This window comes from Zingiber officinale, chromosome 9A, assembly GCF_018446385.1.
Source record: "Zingiber officinale cultivar Zhangliang chromosome 9A, Zo_v1.1, whole genome shotgun sequence".
In the NCBI taxonomy this organism is placed as follows: Eukaryota; Viridiplantae; Streptophyta; class Magnoliopsida; order Zingiberales; family Zingiberaceae; genus Zingiber; species Zingiber officinale.
This window is the reverse complement of record NC_056002.1, coordinates 46,582,441-46,599,426: the sequence shown is the minus strand read 5'-3', so window position 1 is coordinate 46,599,426 and position 16,986 is coordinate 46,582,441. Positions and strand designations below refer to the sequence as shown.

General features: G+C 35.9%; 1 protein-coding gene across 2 annotated transcripts; it reads left to right on the top strand.

The window, feature by feature from the left end:
- The first annotated feature begins 2,095 nt into the window (after window positions 1–2,095).
- LOC122020337 lies at window positions 2,096–15,553 on the top strand. Of its 2 annotated transcripts, XR_006122192.1 has the most exons (6): window positions 2,096–2,451; window positions 12,390–12,753; window positions 13,539–13,569; window positions 13,645–13,715; window positions 15,025–15,123; window positions 15,215–15,553. XR_006122192.1 is itself a non-coding variant. In XM_042578224.1 (5 exons), the coding sequence occupies exons 1-5, from the start codon at window positions 2,140–2,142 to the stop codon at window positions 15,308–15,310; spliced, it is 942 nt and encodes a 313-aa protein (XP_042434158.1). In that variant the 5' UTR covers window positions 2,098–2,139; the 3' UTR covers window positions 15,311–15,553. The 2 variants fall into 2 exon arrangements, 1 of the variants encoding a protein (XP_042434158.1); XM_042578224.1 differs by lacking the exon at window positions 13,539–13,569 and having other exon boundaries at window positions 2,098–2,451.
- The last annotated feature ends 1,433 nt before the right edge of the window (window positions 15,554–16,986 follow it).

The window sequence follows — 16,986 nt, the reverse complement described above, 5'->3', positions numbered from 1 at the left end:
CTTCGGCTGACCGACTTTTTCCGTTCGGCGACCAAAAAATCTTCAGCTTCTTTGAGTTTCTTAGCAAGGGTCCGGACCTCTTTATTCTTCAGGTCCAGGTATTCGATGGCCCGGAGTTTCCTCGCATTAGCCGATTCGATCTTGGCGTCAAAGGTGTTGACTTGCTTGTTAAGCCGAGCCAGTAGAGAGGCCTACTCTGCTCTCTTTCCTCGCTCGACCTCGAGCAGCTCGATGCTCTTCGCCAGATCGGCCCTCAGCTTATCCACCTCAACATTCGTTTGCTCTTGAGAGGAAGATGATTAGCCGCTCGACACCTTCAGTTTCTTGACCTCCTCGTCCAGAAATGTGAGCTTCTGGCACATAGTCAGACTCTCTATCCAATACTGCGAATAACCAGGAAAGTATAAGTGTCGACCGTGGATAAATTGAGAAAATACAATAAAACACAACACTTACCCCAGTGGACATTTGAGTGTGGTTGTCCGCAAGCGCTCCTAGAGGCATCATCGTTGCACGGGCTTGGGCGTAAGCCCATATCTGTGCTAGCGACCCTTGGATAATTATTTGGTGCTTGGGAGCTCGGGATTTAGCGTTAGCCGACTCGCGTCATTCCTCAGTCGGCAGATAAAGAACCACAGTTATATGGCGCTGGCCACTCGGGACGGATTGGGTGGAGGTCGCTCGATCGGACGGTCGAGATGAAGAAGTCGGACGTCCTCGAAAAGATATTCCTTGTGTGTTTTATTTACAAGACATGAAGTTGGAGCTCATTGGAGAAAAAAAAAAAAAAAAAAAAAAAAAAACCTTAGAAGCATGTGTTCCAACATGATGCACTGTCTAATCGTGACACCTACCATGACCGTGCATCACCCCAAAGGCATAATCAAGATCGAAATAGCAACTGGGGAGTCTTGCAAGAAGCACAGACAGACCTTGATAGCCACTACGGTCATGCCCCATTTGGTTGCATAGACGAGCACGTTCTATCATGCACCACGGTATGGCCATGACAATTGCCACGGTCATGGTGTGTCACATGATGATGGCAGCACCCTTAATTATTTAAGAAAGTCAATTAATGTTTGGTATCTTTTGAGGCTATAAAAGACTAAGGGAAACACATGTTTGGGGAGAGAAGGTTTACCATGATAAAGAACTCTAGGAAAAAGCCATCTTCCAAGGGTTACAAGGATTCCATCCACTAAAGAGACATGGAGATATTCTGAAAAGAGCATTGACATCTACAACTATGTTATGTTTGCATTTCTTTTTTACTGTGTTGTAGAATGCTTAGCTCTATGTCTTTGGCTTGTATCTCTTTCTCTATCAAGTAATTTCCTTAATTTTAGGATTAGTGAGTAATTCAACATTGAATTGATATTTGTAGATAAATTTTTTTCTCTTTTATCGCATGATGCATGATGATATGTTGATTCTTGATTTAATTACTAGCGTTCATAATGTGTTAATATGTCTTAATAGACGTTAGCACAGACCTTAGGGTGAGAAGGAATAATTCAAAAAAAATGAACTCTAATCTTGAACCTATAATAACTAGACTTGAGGGATTGGCAAAGTAATTCAAACCCTTCCAAGGATGCGTGTCATATTTGGCACAACCTAATCCACATGCAAAATATGACTTGATTAGGTTGTGCCAAATATGACATAGACCTATCATTAAACTAGTTTTGAATATTAAAAGAATATAAAAAATAAAGTTTAAAATTAAAATAAATAAATAAATATAAAAAAATATTTATAAAAATTAAATATATTATTTTAATATTATATATATATAATTATTTTTATTGAAAAAAATTATTTAATCAGCATTATACGGGTCAATCGAACCTATGGCAGGTCGGGCACTAAACCTATGTTTACGATGGTTCATGCGGCGAGGAGGTGAGCGTAATTATTATTATTATTATTATTATTATTATTATTGATCTGTGGCAATGAATCACTTTGATTCATGCGGTGAGAGAAGAGCGTAATCAGTTTGTGTTCCTGCTCCAGCCTTCAAATTATCATCAACGAGGGAGAAGCCGACACGTGGTTTCTACCCGTGTTTCTCCCTGACCTCGAAATAATGAAGAGACAAAAATCAATCGTCCAGAAATCACCACGGCGGCAATGGCGACTGCTTATCTCCTCTCGTCTCCCTCTCTTTCTCTCGGCCCTCTTCCTCTTCTCAAAAGAGCGCTTCCGTTGCCTGCTTCTTACGCAATCCTTCCTCTTGTCTCCTCCTCCGTGGCTTCTTCTTCTTCTTCTAGAAGGGTCTCCTCCACCTCAGCTTCCACCTCCTCCTCAGCCATCTCCCGGGCACGATCCTCCTCCAGGTGCGGCGCCGTTGGCGGCGGATCACAGCCTACGCTCGACGATTCGACTGCAGTTTATCAGGGGAGTTACGGGCCCTGGTCCGTAGAGCCCTCCGACGTCCGCGAGGTACATATGCCCTATACTCTTCCCACCAATCTGAGCATAAAATTCTTTTGCAAATGGGGCAAATTATTGCATCTCTTTGCTGCTTTATCAAAAATTTATAAGGGATAAGAAAAGTAATAGTTCAGATGATGATGTTTTCATAAATAGAAATTGCCTACTTATTTTTTGGATGACGTTGAAGGTTATGAAAAAGCATGTAGATAGAGGTCTAATGGAGGGGTATTGAGCAGAAAGATAATGCACGACGTGTTCTATTGCACAATCTTATAACATCTAAATGAGGCATGCCATAGTATTCTTAGGATAAATGTGGATGACTTTGTTCACTTGTGCGAACTATTAAAGCACAACACAAGGGTAAAAGCCAATAGGAATTTAAGTGTTGACGAGAAGGTTGTTAAGTTTTTATATTTGCTTAGTCATGATGTCATGCATCGAGAGTTGAATTTTTTCTTTCGTCAAAGTACAAGGACTACTAACAATCATTTTCATGAAGTCTTGAAAGACATTATTGGCCTTCATGTTGAATTTATAAAGCAACCAGTTGGATCCGAAATTCCTCTGTTTATGTATAGTATATTTTACTATTACTTCAAGGTAACACTCGTTTTGATCATTTTGAATTTTAAATGTTTGTAAGGTACTTTATAGCCGAATATGCTTATTGTCTCCTAATTGTATGATTGTATCAGTGCATTAGATGGAATTCATATGTGAGTTAAGGTATTCGATGTAGATGCACCTCGATATAGAGAAAGAAAGGATTTATCAACTACCAATGTGTTAGCTGCATGTTTCTTAGACACGAAGTTCACATATATCTTATCTTGGTGGGCAAGAATTGCATCTTATTCTTGAATCGTCAAAACAAACGTATGTCTCCACTTTTTAATCGATGGATTAGCCTAGACAAAAATAAACTTAATGATAAACATAATAGTTATATAAACTGACAAAATACAAACTAATATCTGTTATTAATACTTATATCAATAAGTTGCTTTCAAACTTCTTCCTCAGCCTCAAATCTCTTGCTGTCAACATGCCATTGAACTCCATTTGCAGTCTTAAACAAATTATAATAGGTTATTCTTTAATGTTTTAATTTTATTCTTCAAATGGTCCTTTGTCAATGGAATTTTAGTCTTTTCACTGCAAATGGTAACTATTTCTTTGTAAACACTAGATGTGAAAGTGCTACCTACTCGATTACCATTAACTTCTTGTTCTAACATAATATCTATAAAGATGTTATTCATGTCATTGGTCTACTTAATTATATCTTTCTTGGCTTGTTTAGCTGAGAAATTCATTTCTACTCAATACCTGCATCAAATTCACACATGAACATGAAAAAAATAAAATCATATCTAGTAAGCATAGAAGTAAACTCATAACATTCATTTATAGAATATTGGACTAACAAACATAATCAATGCATAAAAAAAAACAGTATCCAATTGAAGAACATTTAGCATTAAGATTTATCAATGGTATGTTCAATACATCACACTGTTTGAATCAAGCATTACTAGCATATGAGAAGTACAATATAGTCACATATACTCAATGTGCTACATAACATTCTCGAAATTTTTCTAATAAAGCCAAATAATCCTTCTTTAGTTGATATTGCAATCTGACCACATAGCATTAACTATGTTATCCATAATCATATTCCTTTGCCTCCCGTCATCATCCTACCTCTCATTGCAAATCACTTGATATTAGAATTTGACCTCAATTCACGATCCACTTCACTAATAAACCTTTCATATAGGTCCACTCCCATTAAGAAATTACGAAGAATACAACATGTTAAGATAATTTATGTACGAGTGTGAGTGCTAATGCTAATTTCATAGTGAGGTTCTCTTCCGCTAGCAATAATTGGAAATCTCTTCTTTAGATCCAAAGTTCTGAATTGGATTGCGAAGCGATGCATGTTGAAGATTGAATAACTCTTTTGCATTTGTAGAGCCACACCTCGAGTATTCCTTCGAGTGATACTGAATACCTTAATAAAGGATAATCAAACCCCTCTTTAACATAAACTCGGAGTCACCTAAATAGTAGTTTATTTACCAACAAACCATAGGTTATAGTTAATCATATTTATTTCCAAACATTGTATACTAATGAATATTAAACTAAATTATTATATTTGAGAGACGTCTTAAGGTAATTGCCTTATGGTATGTACTATTTATTGGATAAATAGAGATTCATTATTTGAGTGTACATTCTTTATGTATATTATTGGATCTTAAACTCATTTACTGAATGCCCGCAATACGATTCATAGCATGAGAGAACTTGTGATTTGATCACAACTAGTGAGCATCTCTACATGTGTAATTATGAATGTATTGAAATAATCTCTAGTTGATGAATTGATGAGTTCAAACATTATCGATTCTATGAGACTAGCACGTGTTACTCTTTGGTTTACCCAAGCAGCTATTGCTCACTGGTTAGAGACATTTGGATGTCGAGAGTTAAATGTAGATGTTAGTTAAGGATAACTAGTGGCTTGCTATGAGACTTTATATGGTTCTATGCATATATGAATATGTCAATGAAGATCTCATTGTAGCTTAAATGCGAGTTTCCTTTGACTTACGTATTCAAGTCATCTTGATTATGGAGATTTATACTTTAACATCTTAAATGAGCATATCTTTATAAGAGTGGACCAAAGATGATGGGGTATAAGTCAAAGTGTCCAAAGGTGTTTGGATATCTCACAGATGATTCACCGCTCCTTGCAGAAGGAGATACCCTACAACCGCTTGTATTCGAAGTCTTTGGCCGAAACATTATATGTCAAGAGTATAGTACTCTTGGACACATGTCTGAGTAATTTGAATCCACAGGATAAGGAAGTAAGACTTGGGCTAGGTGTGACGTAGTCAGCCTAGTGGGGATTGACACATAGTGGGGATAGACATATAGACCATGTCTTGAACCAAGTGGTATAAGATGGTGAAAGGAATGAGACATGACTCATTATGTCTGTTGAACGGTTCAGAAAGATCAATTGTTAATTTCTGGTCAATTGGAGATGATGATGTGCTACTAAGTGTCATTCACGATCTATTCGTAATTAATGATAAATTACGAATGACCAACATAATCAAGAATCTATTAGGTCACACACACTATAAATTTATCCGAAACGAGTTTGAGAATTAAATTCTCAGATCGAGAGAGATTGTATGGTTGGACCATACGAAAGGTAAATATAGAAGATATTTTGTCGGAATAGAAGTGCGGATGGGCCATGTCTTTTGAAGATGAAATGGATCCTCTTTGATTTATTTATAAACCAAATTGGTTTGGTTTTAATTAAAAGATGTTTGGTTGTTGAACCAAATGATTTGGCTTTGATTCAACTTGGTTTGGTCATGAACCAAACTTGAGGCAAATGGGGTTGGGTCTTGGGTTAGTGGATATGGTTTTAGATTGGATCCAAACCCAATAAGGGGATCTATATATGATATAACTTGGAGAGAAAATGGGGGGCTTTGATTAAACCTAAGTGTTAGGGTTTTAATCATTTCCTCATTATTCTCCTCCCCTTCTCTCTTGCGCCACCACCCAAGGAAGAACTGCTGACCACCCAAGGAGCTCCTACCGGTCAACAACTATCTCCGTCCAACACCTCCCTCCAACTAGCAGAACGCCGGTAGCACCCAGCCTTCTGCCCACCGCCGGATAGCAAGGAGGATTCCTCCTTGCACTGCAGTGCCCGTCGCTGCCCAAGGAGACCGGCCATCCTTTAATACGACGGAAGGTGCAGTCCTGAGCAAGGGTTGCTCTGGTCATCCTTCCACCGTCCACAGTTGTTATCTGCAGCTCCGACAGAAGGGAAAGCTACCGCCTAGCCTGTTTTTTATCGCCCCAGGTGTTGTTCCGGCCAGCAAAGGTTGTTGCCGAAATTCCCAGTTGCTCGACTTGCTGCACACCATCGGCTGCAAGCTTCCCATCCCTGAATATTCCGGCTGCCGTTCACCATGCTTCATGTCGTCGGGTTGCGAACGCCACTAGGCATCGAAGCAAGTGGGAGATTCTCCGCGTTTGGAATCGTCTAGTTGTTAATGTCGTTGGATACCGAAACGTTGGTTAGATCCTCTCTCGGATCGCCTTGTTTCTAATCGTTGGTTAACACCGAAGACAGAGACACGACTTGAGGCTTTGGAAGTCGTCTTGACGATAACTAGCTTGGCATTGATACAGATGGAGGTGAGGCTTGATAGCATCGCTTGGTTGATGTCATTCCTACTCCATGTCATCCATCAAGTATAACTAGAATAAAAGCAATTTCATAAAATTTTATTATACGGTTATATCTTGTTTGTGTTGTATCCTGTATGCATGTGATGTGTGTGTTGTAATAATTAGTGTAATTATTATTTGTCTTCTGCTGCTCATGTTTATGAAATATGTTTTAGAATGCATCCGTGTTGCATCCGTGTCGGGCTCCTTAACAATGGTATCAGAGTCTGATCATGTTTCGACATAATCGTAAAATAGTTTTACAAGTCGTAGTGGGTCATAAATATAATTTTGGAAATATTCCTATTTAATTAAGAAATTCTAATTATGAAAATTTCCTAATTGGTTAGGAGATTTCAAATTAGGGAAATTGTTTCCTAATTAATTATATTTTCTTGATTAAGAATAATTTTCTAAATAAAATATGTAATTAGATTTGAAAATTATTTCCTAATTTAATTAAGGAATCTGGATTTATGAAAACTAGATTCTTAATCATATTTATTTTCAAATAAAATTTATGATACATTGATTAAGTCATGATTAGTTGCATTAATTATGCCATGTCATGTCATTTGCCATTTGCCATTTGCCATTTGCCATTTGCCATTTGCCATTTGCCATGATTGATTGCATAAATTATGCCATGCCATGTTTATGTCATGCCATGTTTATGTCATGCCATGTAGATAATTTAATTATTTACATGAAAAGAGGATGAGACCGGAAAACCCTCACTAAATAATTAAAGTCTACACCTTTCATTAATATGGTAAGAACCAAAGTTTGATTTATTGTTTGGGTTGTTGGATTCACTCCAAGCTCAACCTAAAATTAGATATGTTCGAACCATTGAGATATGATCTCATGATTAACGGGCTGGTTTTAACTTGAAGCATTGATTTATTGGACTCACTTCAAGGTCAATGTGGATAGAGATAAAGTTGGATGATATACATATAATGTATACATGTTAATGTGTTAACAGCCCGATGTTTATGCGAATATCAATTAATTGATAACGTAATGTGATAGTTATGTATAAGTGATATATAATTGATATATTTGATAACTACTACTATAGCTAAGAATGACTTGTTGGACTCATTCCATGGTTGTTCTTATCTATGGTGGATATCAATCCATTTGGAGAAAACCTATGATCTCCCAATTCAAAATAAGGGCTCTTGAATTCGATGAATGAATGAGATTCTTAAATGTATATAAATTGTTTACATTTACATTGTAAAATCATATCTCTCATACTTGCTCGATTGGGTATTTCTAGGTTAATAGATTACTCATGATTTCTTTAAACTTGAGCTCGATTTTGGACACAAACAAGCTAACCAGGCTGAACTTCATGGACTGGTATCGGAATTTGACAATTGTTCTCAAGTATGAAAAGTTTGCCTATGCCCTCGAAGATCTTCTTCCCTAACTTCTTGCAGATGATGCTACTAATGACCAATAGTTGGTCCATCAGAAGCACTTGGTTGACTCGGAATTGGTCAGCTACATCATGCTAGCCTCAATGTCACCCAAACTACATAAACAAAATGAGCATATGGATCTTTACACGATTGTTTATCACCTTTGTGAGTTGTTTGATGAGCAAGCGAGATCTGAACGGCTCGACATCTCCAAGCTCCTCTTTTGCTCACGAATGCAGGAGGGTTCATCTGTAGTACATCATGTATGAACGGGTGCATTGAGTGGTTGAGATCACTTGATTTTCGATGAATCATGAATTAAGTATTGACTTAATTTTACACAGTCTGTGTTATTCACATTTTGTGATAAACCGCATTGAATCCACGATTCTAGAGCTGATCAACATGCTCAAGACTGTGGAGCCATTTGCTAAGAAAGAACAGAAGATGGTGATGTTAGTTGACTCTTTAAAGAAAGGTTCTAAGAGGAAGTCAAAATATCAAGCCCAAGGGAATAAGGCCAAGATAGTAGAACTGGCTTCAAAGGACCCATGTCACCATTGTGGCAAGATGGCTCACTGACGAAGAAACTGCAAGCTCTATCTTGAGTCCTTGAAGAAGAAGTCGGCAACTGATGCCCATCTGCTTCAGGTATCTATGTTATTAAATGTCATGCTATTTCCTCTAACACCTGGATATTGGATATTGTGTGTGGATCATATAATGATATACAAGGGCTAAGGACTAGTAGAAGACTAGTTAAGGAAGAATCAAATTTGCGAGTTGGCAACCAATCAAAGGTTGCAGCTATAGCCATCGGATCTTATTTGTTAAATCTTCTTAATAGACTAGTTTTGGAATTGGATAACTGTTATTTTGTTCCTGCATTGATAAAGAATATTGTTTCTATATCTTGCTTAAATAGAAAGGGTTTTAATTTGACTTTTAGTAACAATTGTTGTTACATAACTATGAATGACGTTCTTTATGGAATTGGAACATTATGCAATGGTATATACATGTTAAATATATCTAGGAATGGCAACGGGTCCGGGTTGGGGCGGGTTTGGCCAAATTCGGAACTCGCCCCGCCTCCCTTTGGACCCACCCCGCCCAGCGAACCCGGTGGGGCGGGTTCGAGTTAGACTCGTTAGACCTGCCATATTTTTTTTATTTTTTTTGAAATATAAAATAATTTTTTTAAAAAATTAATTAAACATTAAATTTATTTTCAACATTTATATTAATAATATTTTGTAACCAAAAAATATTATCACAAATTAAAATCTATCAATTTTGATTCAATTAAAAATTAATTATCAATTTTTATTTAATTAATAATTAATAAAAAAATATTATACGAGGCGGGTACAGTTAAACCCGGGACCCGCCTAGAACCCGCCTGAGACCCGTTTAAGCGGATTTAAACCCGCCCCACTGGGACGGATTTGTTACGGGTCCGGGTTTCAACTTGCTCCATTGTCATCCCTAGATATATCCAATGAGGTATTCAATATCGAAACAAGCAATAAGCGTACTCTAATGGATGATCAGTTAACCTCCTACTCGTGGTATTATCGCCTTGGCCATATAAGCAAGAGACGTATGTCCGAACTACAAAAAGTTGGCAGTTTGAAATCATTTGAATTAGATTCATTTGATACATGTGAATCATGCTTAAAAGACAAGATAACTAAGTTTCCTTTTTCTGAAAAAGGTGAACTAGTGGGAGAGTTGCTCGACCTGATACATATTGATGTATGTGGACCAATGTCAATTCAAGAACGAAGAGATTATAGTTACTTCATTATCTTTATCAATGATCACTCGTGATTTTGGTATATATATTTATTGAAATACAAGTCGGAGGCCTTTGAAAGGTTCAAAGAATTCATAAATGAAGTAGAGAAACAACTTGACAAAAATATTAAGATACTTCGATCAGAACGAGGTAAATGAATACTTAAGTCAAGAGTTTCAAAATTATTTAAGGGACAATATAATATTGTCTCAATGGATTCCACCTTATATGCCATAACATAATGGTGTATCTAAAAGGTGAAACTGAACCTTGTTGGACATAGTTAAGTTGATGATGAAACATGTTTTAGCACACATTTGAGCATTTTTGATGATTCGAGAATCAGATATAGTTCCTTCCCACCCATATATATGAACTTAAGGTCGAAGGAACATGGAACCAACACATTGGTAGTTGGCTAATCCTTTCTTCTTCTATATCGAGGTGTGTCTACATCGAATACCTTAACACATATATGAGTTCCATCTAATGCACCGACACAATCCTATAATTAGGAGAGAATAAGCATATTCGGATACAAAGTACCTTACAAACATTTAAAATTCAAAATGATCAAAATAAGTGTTACTTTGAAGTAAGGGTAGATTCTACTGTTGCTATGTATAAGCCAAGGAATTTTGAATCCATTTGGTTGCTTTATAAGTTCAACATGAAGTCCAATAATGACTTCCATGACTTCATGAAAATGATTATTAGTACTTCTTGTACTTGAATGAAAGAAAAAACTCAATGCTTGACATCATGACCAAGAAAATATAAAAACTTAGCAACCTTCTCTTCAACACTTGAATTCCTATTGGCTTTTACATTTGTGTTGTGTTTTAATAGTTCACACACAAGCGAACAAAGCCATCCACACTTATCCTAAGAATTCCATGGCATGCCTCATTAGATGTCATAAGATTTTGCAATAGAACATATTGTGTATTATCTTTTTGCATATTACCCTCCATTAGACCTCTATCTGCATACTTTTTCATAACCTTCAACATCATCCAAAGAATAAGTACACAATTTCTATTTATGAAAACTTCATCATCTAAACTCTCATCCGAACTACCATCATTCTTCTCATATCAATTATTAACATTCGGAAAATCTCCTTCACCACTGTTCCACTCCATTTCATTTTTTTTGTGGCAAGATAATGACTTCTGGTATAGAGTCACACATGTTCTTGTATTAATTAGCATTTTAAGAAATTATCTATTGGTTTGCCGAAATGATAGTTAGCAACTAAACTTTCTAAATACAACAGTATGCTAGTTCTTGTATTAGTATTTTAAGAAACTATCTATTGGTTTGCCAAAATGATAGTTAGCAACTAAACTTCCTAAATACAACAACTTTCTAAATACAACAATATGCTAGTTCTTTTATGTCAACCAAGACATGTCTGGCTATTCAATAGTAAATTGGAGAGTCTTCAATATAAATTGTTGAAGCTTACCTCAGGCATTGAATGCTAAGCAAACACAAATATACAAAATGAACAAAGGAAATATAAACAAGACTTAGAAATAAGTTGAGTAGGAAATATACTTGTAAATTCACTTTGACCATTTTTGTTGATCATAAGCAAAGTGATGTTCTATAAACAATGAGTGTGTGCATCCAATAATGCAATAGATTTCTTGTATGGAAAATCTTTTACGATTCTGATCAAGGAACTCTTTGTTGAAATTTAGCTACAAGGGACTTCTTTATGGGGGAAAAGAAAACTATAATAATTTGTGTTTTTCATTTCGATATTATTTAAATATTTTTCACATCACGAGGATCATTTCAGTCAGGAATGTTTGTTATTTATTACTTGATGCTTCACTGCAAGTTGCTAAACAATTTCTACAGGAAGAATTGGAATCTATATAAACTTCCAATAGATAGTTGATATTGAAGTCACATTCATTTTGTTATCCATGGTGATTCATAGTTCTAATTCCTTTTAGTCCTCTTGGTTCTCCATCCAACTCCTGCTAATTATTTCATCTTCCAAACAAGTAAATGAAGAGTTGACCACCAACCCAAACTAGGAAATATATTCAACAAGGTAGAAAATTTTACACACATGCAAGTAAACGTTAAGCACACCACAGAAAGGATTCCTTTCCTTTTCCCTAGGGATTCTTTTCTTCCTTAGATTCCTTTCCTTCTTCGATCCACACCTCCAAGTAAACAGGGAGTTTAGTCTCATAGTTTCAAGGGATTCAAGAGTTTTTATTCTCTTAGGTTTTTTGTTCCTTCCTACAGAGTTGGTTATAATTGACGCACCATAGGATTGAGTTTATCATCTGTGTTCCACTTTCAGATTGGAATACCACAAATGAGATTCTTTTGTGCGTCAAGATTTTGTGATGTGCATTATTCTTGAGTGTATGCCTTATTGTTCAATTAAATGCTTACAGGTTATATTATATAGGTCAGGATTGGTCACTGCTGCCATATCATTCGTTCTTGCTGCTTCTTCTGCTTTTATACCTGAAGGCAACGTAGTGGGGGATATCATCAGACAAGATAGAGATTTCTTGTATACCATTGGAGCTGGAGGACTTGGTCTATCACTTCTACTAATTCACATTTATGTCACTCCTATCAAGAGATTTCTACAGTTACTCTGGATGCTTGGTGTGTGTGGTTCCCTCGGAGCTTATTTAACTGTCGCTAAGCCTCTTAATGAAAGTTTGATAGATTATGTCATAAACAACCCAACTGCTGTATGGTTTGTTGGGCCTCTCTTTGCAGCATTGACTGGTCTGGTTTTTAAAGAAGGTATAAGTGCTTCACATTCAATTATTGAAGTTGCTCTGCTATTATCGGCAATGATATCAATTCTTGACATTTTCCTAATCTAAATTCCATCTGGATTCTGGGCATATGTTTTGCTAACTTTATGCGGCACTGACAAGTAGGATGGAAATACAAGTAACAAACCAAATTAACATCATAAATTCACCTATGTGAAAAATCTTCATTTGACTTACTGCTAGAGCATACAACCAAATGGGGTGTGCAGGAACCGAATGGGATGAAATATTGCAATTATATCTCCTTATTAGAAGCCTTAGTTGAATAATGATTCATTTGTTGCATGCTTTTTTTAAAAATGATTTTTTATGTTTGTATTGATTGTCATAGCCAAGAAAGATGATTGATTGTTTTGCTTGTATATGTATATTTATTGTTCAGTTTATAATTAAACTGCAATATTTTTGTTTAATTTTAATGTCCTGGATCTTTCATTTTATTTAAAATATTCTTTATTAGTAGCTCAACCTCTGTATGTAATCCAATACTTTACATCCTTGTAAAAATCCGGCAAAACACTCAGAATCTTTTAGTCATTCCCTTCTGTTCAGTAGGCTTGAACGGCTTAGCTCAAATTTAGGATTCCAAGACACTACTAGTGTGCTACAGCGTGTCCATGTGCTTTACTACACGCATACTGGGATCTCCATATCTATGCATTTGTTCCAATTCATTTTTCAATTTTTAAGTTGTATATCCAACCTGAAACTGGTTTAATGCATGCCATTCTCTCATTGCATTTTTGTCAGGTCATGTCTGCACTATGCAAGTAGGCATGTGGTATGATAGATCTTCTTTCCACCTTTTCTGCCGCTTTTCACAAGTTGAAACTTGTTTCTAATTCGCACTCGGCAGGTCTCTGCTATGGGAAGTTGGAAGCTGGCATCCTGACTTTCATCATCCCAGGACTCCTCCTTGGACATCTGGTATGCTTCTTCTTCTAGATTTTAACACATTGTGTAAATCTTTGACAGCACAAAGAACTCCGCGTGGGAAAGAAATTAGAAAATGGGAAAGAATTAAGAGGGGAAAAGTTTAAGAATATAAAAAAAAAAAAAAAATTGAAAAAAATACTCAATCTCACGTGGTTGTTACATACTCGCACGAGGCCTTTGCGTGGTTGTAGGGCTTGCATGAGCCCTCCGTACGACCACTTGCGAGAGTCGTTCATGCGGCCGTAGGGATTCCTGTGAGGCGTCCGCGAGGCCTTGCGCAAGGCCTTCGCGGCCTTGCGCGAGGCTGCGAGACCTCCACGCAGCCACGAGGCGTTGCACAGGGTGTGCCATGTTGGTGCTATGCCGGTTGGAGGGCGGAACGATATGTTTCGCCCATGCCGCTAGGTACGACACGATTTTAAACCATGATACTAGATAAATATGATAATTTGTTTCAAATAATGAATGATTGTTAAATTAAATATGACTGGATACTACTTAAATAAAGGGTAGCCTTGGCTCAACGGTAAAGTTGATGTCATTTAACCTAGAGGTCACGGGTTCAACTTTCAAAAATAGCTTCTTGCAAAGCTGGATAAGCCTGCGTACAATAAACCTTTCTCCAGATCTCCGTAGATACTAGATACTACTTAAATGATGGATGATGATTAAAGTAGGACAAATAGTTAATGCACATGATTCTTTTTGTATTTTAAAGGATATAGGGTTACAAATAGAACTTCTATGGGAAAATCTAACTAAATGCTAGAAATATAATTTCTCAAGTAAATCAATAAAAGTAATAAGTTGGAGCAATAAGAGAAACATGATTCAAATTCTAAATGGGACGAATATCTTGAAGGTTAGGTTCAGAGTGTACATAACTTGTGCTCCAAATTTATCTGGTAGATGAACTAGGGGAAAGGTCGTCTATTTCCAAGATTAGTCGGGCAAAGCTCGGACACTGGGATTTTTTTCCAAAAAAGAAAAAAAAAAGTAACTTTTAGAAAATAGGAGCAGTAATTTACTAGGATTGCATGAATTGATATGATGTTGAAATCGTCACAAGGTAATGCGGCCAAAGTGAACAAGGGTTGTTTCTTGTGGTTGATCGCTGAAAATTGTAGTTCATCTACCAAGTCCATCTAAATGAACATAATATGGAGGAAACATGCATTTTCAGATTTTCCATTTATGATGGTTTATTGTTCCACTGTCGCATTCTCGTTGTTTACTATATCACTTAGTCTGTAACGCTTCTTTGGATCGATGCTCTTCTAAAGCAACTGCCAATACGCAGACAGGTCTACTTGATGACGGAGCAAAATTAGGCTTGTTGGGTGTATGGATGGCACTCTTTGTGGTTTTTGCAGCAAGGAAGTTTCAACAGCCAATTAAGGTAGGTTCTCCTCTTAAAGTTTAACTAATACCTCAAAGTTTAATGTTCTCAGCTTGAAAATTGATCCACTCTGTTTTTTCCTCTCTTGAAGGACGATATCGGTGATAAATCTGTGTTCATGTTCAATGCTCTTCCTGAAGAAGAAAGGAAGGCTTTGCTCGAGAAGCTGGAGCAGCAACTTGAATAAACACTACCGAAACAGTGTCCAAACCACGACATCAAAAACTTGGCCTTTGAATCCCACTGCCTGCAGAATAAAAGTATAGTTGGTTTTAGCAGATGATAATTTGTAAATAGTCAGCTATGTGTTGCAGTTTGATACAATCTGTGGATCCATGAGCCATAGTAGCGTTCTATGTTTTTCGTCAGTGATGTTATTCTGGAGATGTTGTAGATTATACTCCATAATGCCTTTTCCAACTTGCCTTGATTTGTTTTCGTATGACACTACTTCTGTTGTTCGATTTATTTTATTTTTATTATTTTTGACAACCTTTCGAATAGTATCGTTAAAGTAAATGGTAGCTGCAGTCCGATCCTCTGTTGGAAAAATCTATGCTTTGTGGCCTCGGTTGAAAAATATTGCGAGGCTGAGTATGCGGTGTGGAAAATATTGCAGTGTCTTCGCAAGCTGAGTACGTGGTTTGGCGCGGGACGATGTGATTGGAGGATGCTAGATTATTAAATAAATAAAAGTAGATGGTATATCGTTGTTAAATTAGCAATGTTTGAGCGCCGTCAAACTAATTAATAACACTGGTATCAATGGAAAGTTCTTGCTGAATCGTTTTCTCTACCTTAATAATAGTGAATCTTTGGAGGCAAACTGATTTGTTAATCAACTTTCATCGTTAAAATGAATGATTTTCAACCTATTAGATTTCTTTATATTTTTTTTAATATATATATATATATATATATATATATATATATATATATATATATATATATATATATATATATATATATATTAAAAATTGTTTAATGAGACAGCTTAGATCTTTTTTATTGATCAATTTTCAAAGTAGAGAAGCACTTTTTTTATTTATCAACTCTCAAGTATACCTCAATTACTCAGTAATCTGATGTCAATTAAAAAACTCTTAAAATATAAATTAATTACAATTTGGACCTTCGGAATAAAATTTCTTAACCTTTATATTAATCCTCTTATTTTTCTAAAAAAGTTTATTGTAATAAAAAATTAAATATAATAATATAAATATTCTTATTTCAACATTATTATAACTATATAACTACTATAAGGGCACATCTAGTAGGAAAATCTCCATTTTCGAGATGCCACATTAGAAAACATCATTCCTCTCCATAAAAAAAAAAAAATCCCTATAATTTTTTATGACCTCATACTCAACAATTCACATATGTTTAAAAAAAAACCTCAATTATTTCTTAATGTATCACTCTTATATCACTTAATTTGTGAAAAACAAATAATATTAAAAATTTAAAAATTTAAAAATAAGAAATACAATATTAAATAATAAATTATTATAAACAATTTATAAAAAATAATCTTTTACTGATTACACTCGTAACGTATCCAAATATACTCAATCAAGTTGACTTGAAGTTGATGATGTATTTTATTATCACGTAACTAGCAATTTCTTCAAAGATATACTTCAAGTCCTTGGATAGAATCTTGAAATATCTGTGCCAAAGGATCTTCTTCAGCATTCGACCAATTACTTACCGTATCCCCTCATCCTTAATAATTACGATGTGCAAAATAATACACGTACACATGATATCCTTCAAGTTATTCTTATACCAAAATCACTCTGGACCTCTGATCATTGCCCAACGAGATTTGAGCACTCCAAATGCTCGATCGACGTC